Source organism: Passer montanus, unplaced genomic scaffold (genome assembly GCF_014805655.1).
Source record: "Passer montanus isolate IOZ18808 unplaced genomic scaffold, ASM1480565v1 scaffold2, whole genome shotgun sequence".
Taxonomy (NCBI): Eukaryota; Metazoa; Chordata; class Aves; order Passeriformes; family Passeridae; genus Passer; species Passer montanus.
Window position 1 is genome coordinate 17,526,733 of NW_024366591.1, and position 20,597 is coordinate 17,547,329.

At 40.5% G+C, this 20,597-nt stretch overlaps 1 protein-coding gene across 1 annotated transcript in view; it reads left to right on the forward strand.

The window, feature by feature from the left end:
- Positions 1-20,597, forward strand: part of AIG1 (androgen induced 1) — a 123,994-nt gene that overhangs the window by 99,127 nt on the left and 4,270 nt on the right. The window contains exon 4 of the mRNA XM_039707568.1: positions 10,881-10,996. Within this exon, the coding sequence (XP_039563502.1) occupies positions 10,881-10,996 (116 nt within the window). The remainder of the gene's footprint in view (positions 1-10,880; positions 10,997-20,597) is intronic.

The window sequence follows — 20,597 nt, forward strand, 5'->3', positions numbered from 1 at the left end:
GCAATTATCACCAAAGTAATGAATTTTTTAGGCCACATTTATCAGCATCATGGAAAGGAAACGAAGGGTCACTTCACTTTAACTGCCTTGGACTTTGTCTGGGACGATGGAGCAGAAGTTCTTGAGGACTTTACTCCATGATAGGATCTGTGATACCAAGCAGAGTAAGAAACCATTCATCTCATTGCAAGCCTGCTGTGCGCACACTGCTCTCCCAGCAGCGTGGTGACTGCTGCTGTTCTGCTCCTCTGCTTGCTAGGAAAAATGCTACTATGTGATAAGAAGAATCTTCTTTTTTTCCAGTTCTCCTTCCTTTTTCACATTTAAAATAGAAAAGCCATGCAGGTTACTGACAGCTCAGTGAGATCAGCCTGGCTTGGGACAGAACTGTAAGTGGGGGAAGTAGAGACAGGCATACCAACATTAAACTGAAGAGAAAAAATCAGGCCAGAGTCTGCAAGAGAACCCAGAGAAGCCCATAAGTTTAATACTATGACTGTCACAGCTCCACTGCAACCTGATCATCTTGGAGCCCTTTGATACTATATATGTTCAGTATCACTATCCTCTCATATGTTTGTATATTGCCTATCACTGTAATCCTCAAAAAGGTATTTGACAGCAAGAAAGGCCATTTCCCACTGAAAGGGGTTTTTTGTTTTTTCTTATCAAAGCAAGATTACTTATGTTTACAGAGTTCAGAGTCTAAAAAAGTAACGAAATGTGAAAGATAAACTCTTTACAGCAGTGTTAACATCAGTTTTATTTGCATATTCTGTTTTATAGTATTCAATAAATATGTACAGAATACATTTGCAGATTACAATATCAATGTCCATATTTTCTGAGAAAAAACAGATACATAGAAATGTGTTCTGTGTAAGAAATGAGGTTGGATTTTGCTTTAAAAGAAAACATCACTTGTAATTTACTGATATTTGACACTATAACAGTATAATCTGTAGTTACATGATGTAAATTGTTTTCAGCTCTCATCTGTTGGCAGGGAGGGTTCACAGAAGATATGAATGCCTTAGTGCAGGCATGGGTGAAAGGCAGAGCACCTGTCAGTCTCTGAATATGTTCCTCTTCTCCTGCCCTTCTCCCCATATGTGTACCTTTTCAAGCTTGTCTAAACTGCACTTCAGCCATGCCCTGTATTTGGATTTTAGAAAGAAGTGACGTTATCAGGATTCATACATATTTAAGAGCAAGGACAAACACTTTCTCTTGCATACTATACTGGTTAGCACTGAGATCTTTCTTAGTCCAAGCATTTATACACATGATTTAATGTGATTCCGTTTGTAAAAAGCATGCCACCCTCTTGAGACCCTTGTATTTATCTGCTTTCAATTACATTTGAAGTATTCTGAAAGTCTCCTATACTAATCCCATCCAAGTTGGAAGCCACATAGCTCATGCATGAGACTGTCAAACATGAGTAGTTGCAGATGTCAGTGCACCAGTGGCAGGAATCCAGGAAGATAGATCAAGGCTTAGTCACTGAAAAATACATGCCAGCACATCTCAGATACATAGCATTGTAGCACCTCATGAGGAAAACGTGTCGTGACAGGAGATCAATAACCTCTGGGAGGCGATCTGTTTTTGAAATATTCTTGATTAATTATGCCAGGGTGTGTTTGGCAACTTAGCCTGATCCAGCCTTAACCTAATGCTTTTTGCATGAAGCACTATTGTTACTAGTCTCATAAGTCAAATCTGATGGTTCAAGTTGGGTTTTAAAGGGTCAGGCTATAGATTTTGTAATGTCTTTGTGCCCGACATTGCTATCTTTACTATGGTGTGTAGGCTTTTACTATCGATCAAAATAACAGGTGTTTTAAGATGAACAATAGCATTTACAACTAATTGCATTTGAAGCAAAATGACTCTCCTAAATAAAGTGTGTCATAGAGTGGGTAAAACAAGTAGGGAATGTCAGTGTGTTTTCATGGCAGGTGTTCATTCAGGATGTTCCCCAGACTTGTTTGCTCATGTGCCTTCTTTGCCGAGGAGAAGCAGCTCTAGGAGACCCACAAGCAGGGCTGCCTGCATCTCTGTCCTTCCCCTGCCTTCCTGCACAAACTCGTTCCCACCCTCAATAAGTTTTTTAACCATACCTGTTATTCTACCTGCCTTTCAAGCAATGCAGGAACCCAGCCCATGCCTCTTGGTTTCCCTACGCCCCCACCACGTACCCCCTCTTCCCTGCACCTCGACACGTGCTAGTGCCTTAGTCACTCCGGATCTTAGTAATCTGTGATGCCACTAAACCCAGCCTTGGCCTTCTGCATCCTGAGCACAGAGTGTGAGACCAGCAGCTGCCCTGGTGCCTTGCCCATGGCTCGTCACTGTCTGTTGGGTGACTTGGTAGTAGCTGCTCGTGTGCAGCTGCTGTCACACAGCTTCTCCCTGCACTGCTGCACAGGCATGCACCAATGCCTTGCAGTGGAGTATGTGCTGCTTAGAAGACTCAGGGCAATGCACGTCCAGTAAAACTGGGCAGACAGACAGACAGAGTGTTGGGTGCAGCAGTAAGACTATTCTCACCTTGGTCTGCTACTGCTTTCTGTAATACAGAAAAAAAGCTTAGGAGGTTACATCCTCTAGAGCTATTTGTTAAAGGACTTTGCATGTACAGTGTAAAGAAATAATGAAATAAAGATAATAACAATATCTGTGAGATAAATTGTTTGAACCACATTGCAGATAGTTGCAATCACCATGTGACAGACCAAAGTTTGGCCTTTGGCTACCTCACCTACACAACACCCCATAAATCCAGTCCCTCAGTAACCACTTCCAAGATTTTAGATTTCCGAATAGCATCAAAGAGTCACCACTTGAAAAAGAAACCGAGAAATAATGGGGGTTTTTTATTTTCCCAAATGTGAAATTTCTTTCCCCAAATATACTGGCCCAAAGCCCAGGACAAGCAATATTTGGTCCTGGACCACTGACAGATTCAGAGTCCAATGTTTTCAGGTTGGAAAAAGGATACTTTGGCTATCATGAAGCCAAAAATATCCCTCTGTGAAAGCCTTAGTACTAGTCCTGGGAGATTGCCAGATGTTAGAATTTAATATAGAATATTTTATGTACTGATAAACTTTTCGAGTTAGTTAAAGAGATTTAGAAAACATACTGATACAAATTATTTTCTCCCTTCTCAGGCCTTCAAATATGGAAAGAGTTCACTTTTCAGGGAGAGGAATACTATTTTCCATATTCTCATTTAAACCACTGTTAAAATACATCTTCAAGCTCTCTTTAGTGATTTTTTTGCTAGGAATACCTGAGGCTCAATGACTTTACAAGCACTTTTCCAGCATGACCTGCAAAAACAGTCAAATATTCATTCATGCAAATTAAATCTTGGTAACCCATGTAAAAGAGTCTGTGTGTGTGTGTGTGTGCGCGCTTAATTTTAAGGATAATTTTAAGAGACAACAATATATTTCTTTGCCTAGATAAGCCTTTTTGGAAATAGTAGGTTGAGAAATTCTAGGGCAGGTGGTTCAACTGGAAAATAAACTGAGAAAAATATGTAGAAAATTTACTTTGCATAACACTGTGATTAATGAGTGCTCCTTGCACAGGATATATCTGTATGTGTATTCCAAGTTGTTAGTAGCATATTTTCTCTAAGGATTTCATGGCAAAAACAGGGACTTGAGGTTGAAAGTAAATTAGGGTCTGGAGGGTTTGCTCAGCTGTGGCCGAGTGCACAGAACCAGGACTTTGTTGATTGTCTTGTATTTTAACAGTCTGCTAAGGGTCAAGCAGTGCCTGCTGGCAGGAGCAGACTGGGGAGTTTGGGCATGGCACAGAATGAACAAGAAAGCCTGGCTAAGGGATCCCAGCAAAAGGAGAGAGTTGATTTATGTGACATTGCACTTGGCATGCGTTTAATGATATCTGTATACATGAAAAGCATTAAAAGTAGTTATGTTGAATGAAAAAAGTTAAAGAAAATGAAATGTAGCAATGCTGTTCCATTTGGCAACATGACACTGGTTTTACACAGTTTTTTACTTTATGTACTGTGTCTGGTCCCTACTCTCATCTTGTTCAAGTCCAAGTGACCAAGATTTTATGTGTCATGTTAAGGTATTAAGGATGGGAGCTGCAAGAAAGCAACTTGGAGCAGCAGGAGCTGAGATGAAAGAGAGACAGACAGCTCAGAGGGAGGCAATTGAAGAAGCCTCCAAAAGCAGAGGGGAACCAGGACAGGGGGTCAGTCAGGGTAACAACTGATAGATGTTGAAAGGGCCAAGATGTCTCAGAGCTGTAAACTTGAAGGATTAGATTGGCTTTCATACCAAATTTTTTGTTATTTCTCTATACATGTTTGCTCGTCTTAGGCTAACACCCAGGAATGGAACTGAGGAATGTGATGTGGTTCTTCATTCCTCCATAGCTACCCTACGTGACCTTGAGTGAGGCATGCTGTCTCCATCTTGCCCTTCTTCAAAATGAGGATAGGATATCCTGCTCGTACAGATCAGGGCTGCTGTGAGGGTATGTTTAGTAATGCTTTTGAGGCACTGAAGTGCTTTGCACTGTGGAAATTCTATAGATAAACACCTATATATAACCTCCCTGACACTAGTACAGTCATAGGGTGAGATCAGATTGACACTGCTATTTCAATGGTATAGACTGCATGTGTGTGAAGAAACAAGAACAAAGCTGTCAACGTCAGGTATGTGTGGATAAAGTGATACAAATCCTCTTAAGTCAGGAATGCCATGTCCACTGTGTTTTTTTTACAGAAAGAAAGGAAAAGGGGTAACATTAAAGAGGAAGTACCAATTTTCTTTTCAAAGAACTCCACACCCTCATATTGATTGAAAATGGTTATCTTTGGCTCTTGTGTGTTTTGTGGCATTATAAGGTATTGGTCTTCATTTAGATCATATAATACTTCTTCCTCCCTCCAACCTACCATAACAATTAGTGAGCCGTCTGTGGCTGCCTTGGAGTGCATCCTGTGCATCAGCATGTCTCATTTAATAGTCATAATTTCTCATTTGTAAGAGGAAAAGTGCTACCAGCACTTTCAGTCTCATAAGGGCTCAGACTCACTCAAGGATTCCAATTTATTATGCACCCAGCTCTGATATCCTGCTGCTCTCTTTATGGATTAGGCTGCCTTGGTAGAAGGTATCATCCTTCAGACAACACATAAATACTCTCTTGCCAGCTGTTCCTTTCTCAAAAGTTTCTCAAGAAGTAAATCATAATCATGCCCCTATTTTACTACTTCCTGATCTGGTTTTCCATGGTACTCTGCTAGGAGCATGCAGAAAAATGAGCTTTATTGCTACTGTTACTCTACAAATGTCACTGACTACAACTGTAGGGATTTTTAGGCCTATTTGTATTGGTTTCCAGGATGCACACACTAGTAGTGATTTTAAATTTAGAGGAATAGGCGTAGGTCAGTTTGCTGCTGGTTTCTATTCTCTTTATCTCAAGGTGTTGCACAAACCCCTGAGAGGGAAGAAAGAGTGGCAGACAGACTGTTCCATTCATTCTGACATGGAGCAGCTGTTTAACATCATAATCTTGTTGTGAGTTCACAAGAAAAAGGGGAAAGATAACATCCTGCTGATGGAAACTATATTTTATAGGCAAATTTTAAAAGAAAGCAGAGGCAACCAGAAAATGCAGCAGTTTGCACAGAAGGGTGTAAAGAAGGGGAGCACTGCCAGATTTACACCAGCATAAGTCTCAGGCACAGAGGCGGTGCGCTGCAGGGTGGTTTCCCTAGCAGATGTTGAAGCAGCTGTCCTTGCCAGGGCAGAGGCTTTGACATGGACATGGCTTTGGGTGGCAGATGTAGCCCTCCAGGTCCTGGGCTGCACAAGTTCTGTGCATGAAAACCTATCGGCAGCCTCCTTGTTGCAGGACACGCCAGCACTCCCAGGAGGCTCCCAGTCCATCAGTTAAAATGTTGGTGTACATCCAAACTGCAAGGCCTTCTTTCTTGTTACTGGATTTTTGCTGACTCTTAAGAAATTGGGCTGAATGTCATGATGTAGGCCTGAGGTGCACAGTATTTCACTGAGCTAAAATGTTCTATACCTTGTAGTTTTCAGTCTAATCAAATAAAGTAATGAGTCACAGTCTGTTGGTTGAAGTGAATTATAATCACAATTTTTGTTATCCTCAGTTTAATCATTCCTACAGAACTTCTGTGAGTGGGCATCTGAGACGCCTCTGTAGACTGAGCTCCTTGTCATAAAGGTAGTTCTGGACAGTCAGTGCAGATGAGGAGGATGACTTGGGAAGACATCACTACCATGTTTATGCTGATGATACAATACATAAAGCAGTCAATTTAGTACCTTTTGAAAAGTTTTAAGATTCCATTTAAAACACGGTTAAGGGAGGGAGAAAAGGCCAAGTAAGGTACTGTTGAAACCAGTGTTATAAAAAGCAGCACTTACTGGTTGAAAGATAAAATATATAATCAGGCTTTCAAGAATGAGCACTTAATTGCCTAAAGACTATTACAGAACTCATTGTTAATGTACCTGATTTGCATAATTTTTTTTTCCAAGTAACTGTTGCAGAACACACCTACCATGGGGAAGCACAGTCCTCCATCAAAGCTCAGCTTCCCAAGCCAATACTTTAGCTGTGGTGCATATTTGTAATGTGATTTTTCTGGTCTCAAATGTCATTAGGCACATATATGCCATATGGGGGGTGGTACAGATTTTCGTAATATCTTTGAAAGAGTTATTAATGAGCAGAGTTTTTCTCAGGATGCGGTGACAGTGGCTCTAGGAATTAATCCACCTTCAAGATCCCAGGATGGCTTGCTTTATAGCGTGTGCTAATTCAGCTTCATTCACAGGTCACTTCTTTGGAGTTAGTCTCCAGAATGTCTCATGTATCAGATTCTCCATATGATAACCTCCTGCACATTTCATCCAGGCTCTGTGCATTGTGCTGGTTTCTCTGTTTTCTAGCAATTGGAGATTTGGCAAGCCATATTTCTTCACCACTTATTGGTGATGGGTCCTTGGAAAGCAATGCCATGTGGTAGGCACAAAATAAGAGGAAGTTGCAGCTTTCTACTCTGCTGAGACCAGCACTTCCTAGCAAAAAGATTTACCAAAGCTGCCTTCCTGCAGCAGGGGCAGGCGGTGAGGGGTCTGAGCAGGGCAATGCTGAGGCTGGGTAAGGGTGCTTATGGTCAACTCTTCAGTCCACAAAGTGGTCTTGGCAGATGAATCCTTCAGAGAGGGGTGAATAATAGGTCTGAGGGCTGCTGTCTTGGCACTCCAGAGAAAAAAAGGATTTGTGGCTGTGAGGACACCTTGCAGATAACACCACAGTGACAACTGGAGAAGCTGACAGGGTGCATTTTCTTGCAAGTAGATGCAGTTACTGAGCCCTGAAAAAGCTCAGTCTAAAAGCATCTCCTACTAATGATACAGGGTTTCATATCACCCCCACTGCTGCCTGGGCTGAGCTGGGGGCTGAGCCTGTGGTCACCACAGAGAACATGTGCAGAAAGGGTTGCCTTCCTGGGACACTGGAAATGGTGCTCCCACATCAGTGTGGCCACAACAGTGCTCAGCACAAGTCTTCTGTGTCAGCATAGTCATACAGGAAAAACTATCTCACAGGGGCAGCTGGTTTCAGTGGGAGAAGAATAGGATGTCCAGGTAAAAATACAGCTCATAACTACTTAGTCCATATTAAAAGTGCTATATATCAGTATAACATTAATTAGTAGTTTAGCATAGTTTACTACTGTTATAATATTATACTAGTCATTATACTTTAATTATATATTTTTTCTTTTCTTAAAAACTTTTAATGGTGCAAAATGGCAACTACTGGAAAGCTGTTAGAGCAGCTAATCATCCTTACTGTTTAAACCTCCTTGTTATTTGAACTTCCTCATTCCTCAGTCTTTTCTGAAGTAAGCAAGCCCCAGGAGATACTTTGGCAAACAAGGTGAGAAATGTGGTTTTGTCCCCCCGCGTGCCAGTCAGTAAAAGGGATCAGTCCCAGAGGTACCAGCCAGGTATGTTTGATCGGCACAGCGTGATCTTTAGGCAGGTCAGGGAAATATCAATGCTATTTTCTCTCTAAGCCTCAGATTCCCACTGGCCTGTTATTCAGAAATCAGGTGGCAAAAATATTAGAAGATATGAAATCTTGGGCCCCCTGCAGAATACCCAGCCCTGATGGATCCCACTACAAGCACATTTGACCCCTGATCATCTTCACTATGCTTCAGTCTAGAGTTTTAACTGACACTGTTGGATAGAAGGCATCCCAGACTACAGAATTTCATGTTTTTTAAATCAAGGTTTTTGGAGGAGCTGAAATGTAGAGAAAGGAAATTTTATCTTGGTTGTGGTTTGGTAAAGGATCTGAAGCAGCTTTTTAGAGTGGCACTTTCACAAAAGCATTTTAAACCAATGTTCATACTCCAAATTTGTAAAACTGCAGTGTTTGCATGTAGCATTGACATTCGCTCAAACAGACTGAGATTAAAGTTACATATCTCTGATTTTCTCCTTAGACTTCTAATTCCACTGTACTTTTAACGGGATTTTGTACAGAAACTTTTTAGCGGCACAGCTCATTATCTGCTTTTCTCTCCACCCTTACGTTTAGGGAAGAGCAGAAGTGAGAATTTAGGAAAATAATAACCTATTTTATTATATAAGCATGAGAATTGAGAGGAGAGAAAGGAGAAGAGTATTCAAGATTAAGTCTTGATTGCTGAAATTATTTTAACTACCTTTTAATTGGCAAGCTGTTGAGTTGTTATCATCAATAAGGAACTCATCAACAAGCAGTATCGAAAGCAGTAAACATTTACATGGAGAAACCGAGCTCACAAGCTCTGCAACAATCATCCATAGAGTGTGGAGTTAAAACTAAGTGACTGGATTACAAGAATACATTGTACGAGGAGTATCAAGGGTGGAGTTTGGTATTAATAGTTGTTGTTTTCTTCTGGGTTTTTTTCTCTGAGTAAGTTATGGGGGCAGGGCAGGGACATCTGCACAGCCTCCAGCTGCTCTGCTTTGAGGGCTTTGCAGAGTGAGGCACTGATCTCTCTCTTCCTGGAGACCTTTTCCATACAGACACAAGATGTGCAGGTGAATCTCCAGGGCTTGCTTTGCTGTCAGTCCCTGATCATGGATTCTGAAGGTCCTCTGCAGCTCACAGACCTCTAATCTAATGGTGGACACCTTTATAGCAGACCACACTGCTATAAAACATCTCTGCATTCCCTTGATGCTGATTTAGACTGTTTAAAGAGATGGGGGTGGAACAAGTTGTTAAAAGATGAAGAAATTGAAAGCTCCCCTAACTGCTGTATTATCTACCTGACATTCTCCAAATGCTAGTCATTAATTACCAATGCCTTGAAAATCAGAGCAGATATCCAATTCAATTATGTTACATCTCTCAGCAGGAGCATTTCCATTATCTTACCGTTTTCCATTCAAACCATTTGTTTTTGCAGTTTTTAAAGGCTTAGACCCCACTGTGTTTCTTCTCAGTTTAACCTGTAATCCACACAAAGATATTTCTACTCCATGCCTCTCCTATCTGCACACAGGTGAACATCAGTGTGGGTTTACACTGTAATTATTGTAAACTTAGAAATCCAACCCTCCAGCATCCCCCAGAACTACATGATGGCAAAATGTGGCCAGTGTGTGCCATAACTTTCCATCTGGTGATCAAGTACTTGTGGAAGGACTGAACTTGCATTAGGACTTAGGCTGCCCTTGCAATCCTTACACCTCCAGGCCTTCTTGTGGAGAGGGCAGAAGAATTCACAGTCAGTCTTACCAAACCCTAGAGCTAACCTCTCAACTGAAGTAATTCCCTTTAGATGCCAGCAAAAACTTGGCCCCATGGAGGCAAGGCAGGGTATATTTCTGGAGTCACTACTAATGCTGGTCTTAAGTGAGCTGTATATTCAGAAATTATGGGGTTTATTTCCTGGCACATTTGTTCTTTGCTTATGTATATTTTCATGCTTGCCAGCACTCTGAAATGTAGACATTGAGTGTTGGGGGCAGGCTGGATGCAGTTTTTCATGCTGCTGACATTAATTGGATGAACGGGCCTTCTCAGAAGGGTCAGTATAGGGAATGTGTATGGGAAAATAACAAAATAAGGAGTTTCACAGCTAAATAAAGACAAGGAGCTGAAAATGGTTTTTACAGCTTTGGCTTTCATGTGATTCAATTAGGAATCTAAAACTACTTTGTGCAACTGAAAAATTAAGATTCATTACACCTTTCTGAATGTAATTGCTTCTGTCTTGCAGATAGAGGAACAGAGGTATTGATGCTATCATTTGAAAATATGTCCCCTGTTTTCAAGTCCCCAGGTTGAGATACATTTAAACCTAATTCTCAGAAGCATTAAATACCTCCATTTATATTCATTCACTTGGCATTGTTTGTACTTAGTCTCTGAAAACCAGATCTATTGCCTTCCAACTAGAATGGTCACAAAAACTGAAGTGACATGGCAGAGATCACAGAGCAACTCCAGGGCCAGACTGGGGTTGGGAACTGTGTCCCTCCATGACACATTTCCTTTTTACTCACTGAGTGTCTGCCTTGGATTCCTGAACAAAAGTACATTCTGGTTACTCAGTTTTCCTCTGCTCTCTCAAACAATTGGACATTAGAGAGATGATACTGGTTGGGTTATTGATCAATTGTATGGTTACTTTACCTTGTCTTTCTAGCCATCAAGAATTGTCTTCAGGTGTTTGCAATTAAATTGCTTATTGTAGAATTGAAATTAAAATCTAGAGAACCATTTGTATCACCTGCTTTTTCCCACTGTTTTGTTTCTTTTTCCAGCACACAACAGTTTTGCCCTTTGTATTAATCGAGATGAGAACAACACATCATCAGTATCCCAGCAGGAGCTGTGGACTGGCTGCAGTGTGCACCTTCGCTGTTGGCTATATTTTATGGTAAGGGCTGTACATGCTGTGTTTTCACATTGTATTGGGGGTTTTGTACTGCTAAATTTGGGCACATATTTCATTATGGATATAATCGCTAACAGATTCACGCTGCATGCCTCGTTTGGTCCAAGACCTGGGCTTTGTCTGGTTTCCCCAGATGCTTATATTTTTAGAAAGTATATGCCAAACCTCACACAACAGGAATTTGTTGAACAATCCCATGTAAGCAGTGGTCTTTCCAAGGGTACATTTTTCAACCTTTTTTCAAGCTAAATGTTTTTCTTGGATCTTAGTTTTATTGCTTGGGGTTTTTGTTCTATCAAATAAAATTGAGACTAGGCAAATGATTTCCTGCATCAGAATTTAAGCAACAAGAGGAAAGATAGAACACTGTCTTTTTTCTTTACTGGTTCATAAATTCTTTCTGTAAAATTGATTACAGAAAAAGTCAGTAATCCAAACACTCTAAAGTTTAAGAAATGCAAATGTTGGTGAGAAATTAAACTAAAACAGAAATAATCTTTCTTATACAACATTAAATTAAGTCTTCAGGCGGTTTCTAATCAAGCACCTGACTTGCATGACAGAGTTAATATACTTTGGTTACCCTAGTATTTATTTTTCACTAAACCTTTGTTTTATTTATATTTCTCCTTTGATGCCATCTGTCCTTTATCCTTTCTGCATTTCATGGCCCCCATTTCATATTCTTTCTTTTTACTTCGCAATATCCTTCTCTCGGCTGAGAAGGTATTTTCCAAAATTTCTGCCAACCAAGAGAGATAAAACTAATGTGAGAGTAACATGGTCTTGTGGCAGTACTATCACACTGCTTCAACTATGCAATTTGTCCCTTTGATCCAGTGAAAGAGAGGTCATTATTCATACATATCCACACACACTCAGTGATCACACAATGCTATTAATCCAGCTGAAATGTCATGTTGTGTCCCAGGACAACAGCCACGTTCTGCCATTTACTTTTATAAACATACATACCCTTCTTAAAAAGAATAATATTTGTAATTGTAAGATAAGGGAAGCCACATGCAAAAAGGCATATGATTATTCCCTCAGGAAAAAGTGATTATGTTCTTAACCCATATATAGTAATGCTTGACCGTGATAGTTCTTGACCTTCCTCTAATGGTGCCTGGAGACAGATTGGCAGGTACCTATGGCTTGACTTCCTCTGGCACCTCCTAAAATCATCTAAGTAGACACATGCAATAGTATTTTAATAAGAATTTTAAATTTAAACAATCCAGTTTTACAAGTGAAACAAAACCAGATGTGTCTTAAAATCTTTAAAGAATCTGTTACAGTTATCAGTGTGATGCTCATCTAGCTTGATCCTACCTACTACAGTGCATCTGTATCCTGCAGCTACAAGGTTAAAGAAAATTGTAGAAGTAAAGCAGGAGAAGCAGATTCTGCATTAAATAATTACTGAATTAAAATTACCCAGGCACAGACTGTGGTTATCTCCCTTTGCTTTTGCTGTTTATTGGTTTTGCCTACATGTGTATTATTTCCAAAACAGATAGAGCTACTCTCAAGTGGTTCGCCTTCTTCCAAGTTGTGATTTCTCTTTAAATGAGATGAGACAGTCTTAAAAGTTCATCCTGCTAAATTATGCACATACAACCCATTTTTCCTTCTACTGTTATGGAAGGAGGCCTTTGCAGGTTAGTGGAGGCAGGCAAAGTCTACACTGTGCCATCACTTGCAAGTTCTGCGTGTCCTCAGCCTGCAGGTGCTATTGAAGGCTCTAGCCAAGATGTGCTTGAGGCTGCAAGCCAAATCTTGGTCCCATTACATCAAAATGATATACCGTATTCACAGGTTGGAAAAATCTACCAGAAAGTATGAAAAGTGAGGAATTTGTCATCCCTCTCAATCAGGGTGTGGCTTCTTTTCACACATGAAATCCACTGTCTTCCTGTTGCCAAGTGACCACATTACAGTAGAGACCTTAATCACTCAGGGGGCTTGGAATTGCTGAATTCAGATTTGTTGTCCTTGTTGGCAGCACCCTCAAGGTTAGCACAGTGTATTAAAATAAGACTGTACCTGCAAATGACCTAGGTCCATACAGTCTGGTGGAACTTCCTTCCTTTGTACCTAGGGTTGACTGTGGGTCCTGTTCTGAGGCTTAGTTTGTGGTTTATGTATTTTTAACTAGAATTTAGGGATCTGCCACTTGACAATTTGTTCTTTTGCCTATGCCATTTCTTCCCTCAGCAGAAGTGTTTTCACTGCAACTCTCAGAATAAAGTGAAGACAGCCGCTAATCAGATGTTCTCTATGTTTTGTTCTTGAATTTTGAATTCTCTTCCAATCTCAGCTGAAACTTTCTTACCATCCTACATGTTTTATGTATTGTGTTGCACTTTTTACAGGAAAGGAACATACAGGAGGATGTTGTTTAGGTTTGATTCTGTGAATGCTTTTTTCAACTCCAAGTAGAGGAAAGCTTGTTTTATTTTGTATGTGACTGAATCTGTCATGTATGAAAGAGGTGGTAGAATAGCAAGTGCTTTTTAATGTATAATTGGTAAATAAGAAAATTGGCAAACAATTCTGAATAGCATCACTGAAATTGGAAGAACATAGCTAAATAACTTGTTATCTCCTGAGCATGATTCAGAGACTTGTTTTCTGAGAAACATCCTTTCTTGAAGAGTAAAAGCTTTTTCTGTTTTTCTCTTTATTTTTCTTGCATTCTCTCCCTTCAGTCAAAGAGTTTTTGAGTAGGCACACTTAGCTCATGCACTCTCGGTGAGAGGGAGCTCACAAGGAACTGTGCCCAGGCAGAGCATCCACAGACTTGCATTGCATGTTGCAGACCATACATGGACTTTCAGGATCGAGGCCATGGGATAAGATGGGAAAAGCCTATTGGCTTTATTTAGCATGGCTTGAAAAGGTCACAGTTTGTATTGAATTATTAAATCTAGACAGTGCTAAGAAAACCAGAACATTTGCCAGTACTACCAGAAAATTCTGCCAATGAGTGTATGGAGTTAGTTGTCAAGGAACAGAAAAGAGCCAGAAATGTGTTCCTCCTTGTAACAAGAATGACCTCATGGTAACTAATATCAGAGTCTAATACGTCCCTAAAATAAACTGAGACAAATACGTTTATTTTAAATGGTTTTCTTTTTCCCTCTACTTTTGAACACTTCGAGATGCCAAAAAACCAGACCCTAAGAATCTGACTCTACTGCTGTAGTCATGCTGGGAGCAAAAGACTTATCTGCTCTCTTATAGCTATCTCAAATCCACTAGGAGCTGCCTCCACATGTGCCAAGCTTGGACTTGATTCATTCTTTCATTCTTTTATAAATCTATTTAAAGAGCTTCTAAACTTTGATTTGAAAATAAAGTTTCTCTTGAAGTGACTTTAGGAGAGTTCCTTAGATACACTGAGGGAGAGCATTTAGATGGGGTAATTTGCCTTCTTGAACGAATTTAAGAAAGGAATGTACACTGAGGACTTGGAATGAATTTGAGATTGATTCTATCAGGCTTGCTGTAGGATTTCCACTAGCGGGTCTCCATAGAAGGAGAGGAAGATCAGAAAGAGAAGATGTTGGCACAGACTGCTAGGACAAACCTTGACATTCAGAAGAGAGGGGTCGTGGGTTAGAGCGTGAAGCTTGGTGAGAATTGCCAGTCATGTTGATAAAGAAGGACAAGATTGAGAAACCAGAAGGATTTTTGAGGTTGGTGGTGCCAATGGAACAGGAGAGACACAACAGGGCTTTGCTAAGCTGTGCTGAGGGTTTGTATGTAGGAAGGGCATCATGCATGCTTTTGGAAGTGAGCACTGGGGATAAAAGTTCAATAAAGATCAGAGGAGTCCATGGTTAGAGCGAAAAAAAAAAAGTAAAATGTCCTGGGGGCAAGTAAAAGAAATTAACTAAACTCATGTGTGAAAAGAGAAGTGGATCAGGAAACATACAGCTCACAGGTCAGCAGTTTCAAAGCTGAAGTCGTGAAAGTAAGTGGGGAATGCTGAGAGAGGGAGAGAGAAACACACTTTGAAATTGGAATGGAAGGCTGATGTAGAAGTGGATGATAGATGAGAAAACACAGAGGAGGAGAAGAGAGTTGGAGCTGGAGCTGCCCTGAAGAGGAAAGAGTAGGAAGAAACAGAAGCAGCAGAAATAGGCCAGGGGAAGATTAGCGTCCCTTGTACCTGACCCAGGAGGGTGGGAGGACAGAAGTGCTTTCAGCAGGAGAAGGCTGTATGGATCCCCAGCCTGGTAGGTCTGACATAGCCATTTTGGACTGTTGCTTTCTGGCTTGCCTCCACCTCCACATCCTCAAATGTTTCAGTCAAAGCAACAGCACAATCACAGATGACATGCATCGGTAATATGTTCTCACTTCCTTGTGCAGCTCCTTAAAATATAGCTCAAGAAGGCATAGCAACCACTACTATATTTAAGATGAAAAATTATTTATCAAAATAGATGACTTCCAGAGATGACAGCACTTTGCAGTGAATCTGTTAAATTTCTGTCATTGTAGCTACCTGTACATAAACACAAATTTCTGCTAAGCTTTGTTCCTCCCAGAGGATGCCAGCACCATGTCATGCTGAGTACATTCTGGATGTGACATTATTTGCAGCTGCAGTTTCTCAGGACTTGTCTGGTTCTGACTGCATAAGCCACTCCACACCAGTAGCACAGTCCTGTGACCCATGTATTCCCATGTAGTCCATCCACTCAGATGAATGGAGAAGAATCCAGCATTAAGAATATGGAACAAGAGGGGATGATTGCTGTTATTTACTAAATGATGACTGTTTACTTTAAAATTCCTAAACTATGTACATTCCTGGTGTAGGTGTGTTAGGTCTAGGTCTGTCTGGCTGTTAATATAAGAAGCCCAGCATTTTAATATAGCTGAGATCTTAAAAAATCTGATTAGATGCAGAACAAACTCTCCTGTGTTTTTGGGGGGCGTTTTGAAGATGTGTCTCTCATCAATCAGTATTAGAAACCAAAAGTAGAACAAATTTATTGTGGGTCATTGTGCTCCTGTCCCTGAAAGCACAAGATTGGACTTGCACTACAACCACAAATTATTTGTTTGTTTGTTTTGAATGTCTCAGCTGCCCTAAGCCCATCACCTTGTTTGGAAGACATTCCACATTTTAATATCTCTGGGTAAAGTTATCACTTTTGGTGGAAAAGGAAGAGAGTGATCCTGGAAAAGATCATGAAATAAAGGGTACAAAATGCCCATGTTCTTTTTGCTAAAGAGAACTGGGAACTCTCTACAATTTGTCTGGAACCAAGGATTCAGCCTTCCTTTGTGCCAGTCACTGGAAATAATAAGAGCACTGAAGATCTGGGAGAGGATTTGCTGCTGCAAGAAGTAACCAGAAAGGAACTGCCGTTCATAGATGAGAGTTGTCATGTACCCACACTCCAGGTAGAGCTAATGGCAGATGCTTCAGGAGAGCTTAGCAAACCATTATGAAACAACCAGCTTTCAAGGGGGAGTTTTCTTCCAAAACTTATGTCAAAACGTAGGTACTTAGATCCTTTGGTCTAGATGGTTTATATACCTTGTACTCTTTAAACTTAGGCATAATTGCGCTCATTCTTATTGCTTGTACCATCTCCTGATTTCACAAACTTGCTAGAGTTGCATGATAGGGCCTAGAGAAGATGGGTGGACTAAGTAGGCTTCCAGACTTTCATACTTCAAAACTTTTTTTAATATCTGTATTTTGGTGATCTATCACTGAAAGGTAGGGTAGAACATTCCAGAGATTAATTAGGTATCATTCAGAAAGATATTTCTTGTCTCTGAGTTGCATTGAGGTGATTCTTCTGTCATGAGGAAGAGAACTGGAAGCTCTTCACCCATTTTTATGTCATGCATTATTATTCTGTGTCCTTTCATTTGCTGCTCTTGAGAAGTTACACAGCCCCTCATCTAGCAGCCCCTTTTTCCAGAACTCAGAGTACTGGTTGTTGATGAGTACAGATTATGATTAAGGACTCAAGCATGGCAGGAAATGGGTGGAGACTCTCTCTGAGAGTCCAGACCACAAAGTGCTGCCAAGCTGTGATAGCTGAGAGCAGCTACCATGAAGGGGCAACCATCTTCTGCAACATCTCCCATTACAAAATTAATGAGGTGTCATGGTTATTAGCTACCATTATACTCACTTGTTGAGCTTGATTCTGCCAGGACTAAGGTCTTACACATGCTGTTGTTACAGCTGTATCATTTAAGCTGACAGAGTACACATAAACCACAAGGTTCCAACAAATTTTTGTGCTTAGTTTTCCTCATTAACAAAAGATCTATATCCAAAGAATAAATGTAAATGTATGTTCCCTGCATACTTGTTATTTTCTCCTGATTACTTTGATAGGAGAGATATACAACATCTACTGTATAGTAGAAATGAAAACTAGCTACAAAGTCACATTTTTTTGACAGATTTGTTAAAAACAAGCAATACTGTGCATTTTCAAATAGCTTTTTCTGATTTCTACACCAACTGGTTGAAAATTTCTAAAAACAACACTTTTTTTTAACAGACATTTTAATTTGAATACAATGTGTGAATGTTTCCGTTCCTTCTCTTTTTGCTGTTTCTAACAAATGGCTAGATGAACTCCATGACCTGTAACACATTCATTGAAAATATACAGTTATGTCTACATACAGCTGCTACTGTTCCAAATCACAGGGGGGTTCAGGTTAACTTTATCTTCTCAGAAATAGCCAGTCCAGTTTTACTCCTCTTTTTCTCCTTTTTTCCCCTTTTTGCCTTTTCCTTTTCTCCTCAGTTTATTTCTATCTAAACGACACATTTTTACACCTGTTCAATGACAAAATCTTCAACTTGATCTAGTTTTTGCACTCCTGAGTAAATCTTAATGCATGCTTCCATGTGCTTACCTAATAATGAGGTTGGATAGGCATATAATGGCTACTGGATTGGCAACACTGAAGGCATTAATTAACGCTGGCAATCAGCACTCTTGTGTAGAAGCTTTATGCGAATGGTTGATCAGCCCTTTATAGTGAAGCCTCGAGAATGCCTGTATTCCAGCAGGAGCAAACCTACTAGGAATAGCCACCAGGTGAGGTTTCCATGGCAGCAGTTGTCCCTTTGCTGCTCCCGTTTGTGGTACAGGCAATGCTAGAGCAGTCAGTGTGTCACTGCTCAGTGGAGAGGAGGCTAATATTACTCCACGCCAGCATAGCCAGCAGCGTGCTGCAGCTCATTTTTAGAAGGATCAGGTGGGTTTGTGACTGTTGTCTCCAGAGTGGTGCTTGGTCCCTCTTGTGCTCAAAGCAGTTTTGACAGCGTGGCCACCCTGGGGACAGGCAAACAGCAGCTACACTGAAGGCACGAGCAGCATCACCACGCAGGGGCTCCTGTGCTGGGCAGCAGTGTGTGAGCTGTCTCCAAAGCCTGAACTAATCAGAGATTGCTGACATGCAGGAGCTCATCAGTGACTCATTGGCTGGATTTAGAAAATGCATCCTCTTTCTAGCATAAATGTGTTCTAGTAAAAGCCACTTCTACTTGGTTCCTGAAGCTGGCTACGTAGGTGCTGTTTAGAAGGTCCCTTGAAAAGTCCCTCTGTAAAGGTACTTTATAATCATGGGAAGTTTCATGACACCAGAGAAAACAAGTGGAAAAAGAGACTGGCTCTTTTTCAGTCTTTTTCCTTGGAGCTTGTTTTTCACAGAATGATCATTAGAAAAAAAAAAAAGGCAAATTAAACCTGAAAAAAGTAAAACTTGTTTTTTACAGAATGATCATTAGAGAAAAAAAAGCAAATTAAACCTGAAAAAAGTAAATGAAACTGAAAATGTTAGGCAGTAATATACATTCCCTGCTAAGCGAACCTGGTAGCAGGGGACATCCCACTACCTTCTACCCAACTCTCTCATCTTTTTCTTTCATCAAAAGGAACATGGTGTCCCCTGTTACCATGGGTTACGCAGGAACCCTTCATTTTTTCATAGATAATTGTATCTTGTCAGGTTAATTCTATCACAGAAGAATACTGGGGAAAATAACTGTAAAGCACAGAGATAATTTCCCACATGTGAACTGATTTGGAGAAAGGGGGTTTAATTGCATTTAGATCATGCAGATTAATTTACTGACACATGTAGTTTCCCAAGTGAAGTGTCCAACTGTTAAGGGTTGGGCTGTAATAAAAGCTTTTCCAAGGAGGAGGGAAGCTATAACAACCATGTACAATTCCAGGGTGATTGTTAAACAGGGATTCTGTACTCCCTGTGTGACAGAATTTTATGGTAACAGTTTTCTGTGGACTTCTCTATCTCTGCCCTTTAGGAGCCTTTGACTGTTGATCTAGTGATCAAAAATCTTCCTTAAGCAAATAGAAAAATCAGCAAGTGAATCAAATCATGTGGACATGGAAATCCCCATCTATAACAGTCTTTGCAGCTGCTCTAGTTGTGCTTCACTGTAAGCTTTTCACTCAAATTTTCAGGTCAGAAAGGAAAAGATTTACATTCTTGAAGAGAGCCCAGCAAAGCCCCAGCTTACCTTCACTGAGCACTTTACCCAGTTAGCCTCTGAGATGTTTGCTCAGTTGTTTGCCAGTATTTGCTTTTCTTAACTTCCACCTACTGGAATGTATGGGCTTTCTGCTCACTGCGACTTCACCACTCACTGCATCAGATCTCAACACAAAAGTGATGCCATCAGAGGACACAGGTGTCCACTGCAGCCACACACAGCAAAACAACACACCTGGAGTGCTTCTTCAGGCTGCAGTGCACTAAAGCTGATGGTCTGTCTCTTGAGTTAGTGTACCAACAATGTCCTCTGTAGCTGAATGCTAAAAATCTCTGTGTCACCAGCAAACCACCATCAATTATTTTCCTTTATTGTATATTGGCTGTGGGGCTGGGCACTACTTTTTAGGTGTGGTTTTGTTTGGTCTTTTAAAAAAAATGTTTATCTTGCTAGAGAAAAATTACCAGATTCCAAATTATAGCAGGTAGCTGAAAGAAAAGGAGGACCAATCTAAAACACAGTTGCTGAAGAAATTATTCTCTCAAAGAGAATCTAAACCATATGCTTCTGGCAAACCCAAAAACTGATTACCATGTGTAGCGAGGAAAAGCAAAAGAAAAACACAAATGTGTATGAAGTGAAAGCAGGATAATGCAGAAAGCAGAGAGAGATGGTAGGAGAGCCTGTAGAACCCTGAATGCTTTTAGGATAAAGAACCTGCTTGGAACAGAGGCTGCTGCAGTTTCCATCTTTGGCACAAAACAGGGGTTTCCTCGGAAATATAAGTGAGCGAGGAAATACCTGCCTATGTCAGAAATGAAAACGAGCCAACTGCTCATAATAAACTAAAGCAAAGCAGTAAGAATGTGGGAAATAAGCCATAGTTTCATCATTTGTGATGTCTGTTTGGGATGGATGTCATCCACATGCTCCAGTTCACCTGCAATTTGCAGGCCTTTAAGATAATTGCTTTTTGGGTTACAGTAGCTAAGCCTACAGGCCAAGCTACTTTTGTAAAAGAGAGCTGTAAGAGTCAGTGCTTATTATTTTTGTTTTGTTTCA